Below are 1,251 nucleotides of genomic sequence, written 5' to 3' on the forward strand. Positions count from 1 at the left end.
TTTTTTTTTTGTTTATTTTGTTTTTTTTATTTGTTTTTGTCTCCTTTATTGTATATTTCTGTCTCCTTTTTCTGTCTCCTTCTCATCTCTCCTTTCTTTCTTAATTTCTTAATTATTAATTTATATATCTTTCTTTCTTTCTTTCTCTTTCTTTCTCTTTATTTATTTATTTATTTATTTATTTATTTATTTATTTCTTTCTTTCTTTCTCTCCCTTTTCTTTCTGTCTTTCTTTGTTTCTTTCTTTCTCTCTTTCTTCTCTATTTCTTTCTTTCTTTCTTTCTTTCTTTCTCTTTCTTTCTTTCTCTCTTTCTTTCTTTCTGTCTTTTTTCTTTTTCTTTCTGTCTTTTTTCTTTTTCTCTCTGTCTTTCTTTCTTTTTTCTCTCTTCCCTCCTCCCCTCCTTTCTTTCTCCCCCTCTCCTTTCTCTCTCTCTCTCTCTCTCTCTCTCTCTCTCTCTATCTCTTTCTCTTTAGGGTTTAGGGTTTAGGGTTTAGTGTTTAATAAAAAAAAAGCAAAACTGTTGCTGCAGAGAGTGCGAGTAATAGGGTCAGAGCCCCTAAAGGAGACAGAACTGGTGGAGCCGAGGTGTCTCCTCCCGCTGCCGGAGGCCTCTACTGAGGCTTTTCTTTTGCTGCGAAAACAAATTAAAACTCATGCTGAAAATAGAGTACATACTACTCCTGCTGCTGCTGCTGCTGCTGCTGCTGCTGCTGCTGCTGCTGCTGCTGCTGTTGCTGCTGCTGCTGCTGGTGATGCTGCTGCTGCGTTTGTCTCTATACTGCTGCTGCTGCTGCTGCTGATGCTGCTGCTGCTGCTGCTTCTGTTGTTTCTGTTGCTGCTGCCGCATCTGTTCTTAATGCACCATCTATTTCTGCTGCTGTTGCTGCTCCATCTGCTGCTCCATCTGCTGCTACATCTGCTGCTGCATCTACTGCTGCTGCTGCTGCTGCTGCTGCTGCTACATCTGCTGCTGCTGCATCTACTGCTGCTGCTGCTGCTGCTGCATCTGCTGCTGCTGCTGCATCTGCTGCTGCTGCTGCTGCAGGCTGCATTGAGCGCGAGCGTTCTTCCTTCTGTTTGCTGCTACACTGTTTTAAATTCTGAAGCAGACAGCAGCAGCATGGCGTTGGGCTCGCAGTCTCCTCGTTTTGCTGCTCTTGGCGGTGTAGGACAAATACTGCTCTGGGATCTAGCACAGAAACCTGTATGCTCCTGCTGCTGCTGCTGCTGCTGCTGTTGCTGCTGCTGCT

The 1,251-nt window shown here is 43.8% G+C and overlaps 1 protein-coding gene across 1 annotated transcript; it reads right to left on the minus strand.

The window, feature by feature from the left end:
• Window positions 1–774: 774 nt before the first annotated feature.
• Window positions 775–1,053, minus strand: EMH_0047740 (uncharacterized protein; the record flags this gene model as incomplete). The annotated part of the gene is made up of 1 exon (XM_013496322.1): window positions 775–1,053. One exon carries the CDS (start codon window positions 1,051–1,053, stop codon window positions 775–777), a length of 279 nt encoding a protein of 92 aa, XP_013351776.1.
• Window positions 1,054–1,251: the final 198 nt, after the last annotated feature.

Source organism: Eimeria mitis, genomic scaffold (genome assembly GCF_000499745.2).
Source record: "Eimeria mitis Houghton genomic scaffold, Emh_scaff2042, whole genome shotgun sequence".
Classification (NCBI taxonomy): domain Eukaryota; phylum Apicomplexa; class Conoidasida; order Eucoccidiorida; family Eimeriidae; genus Eimeria; species Eimeria mitis.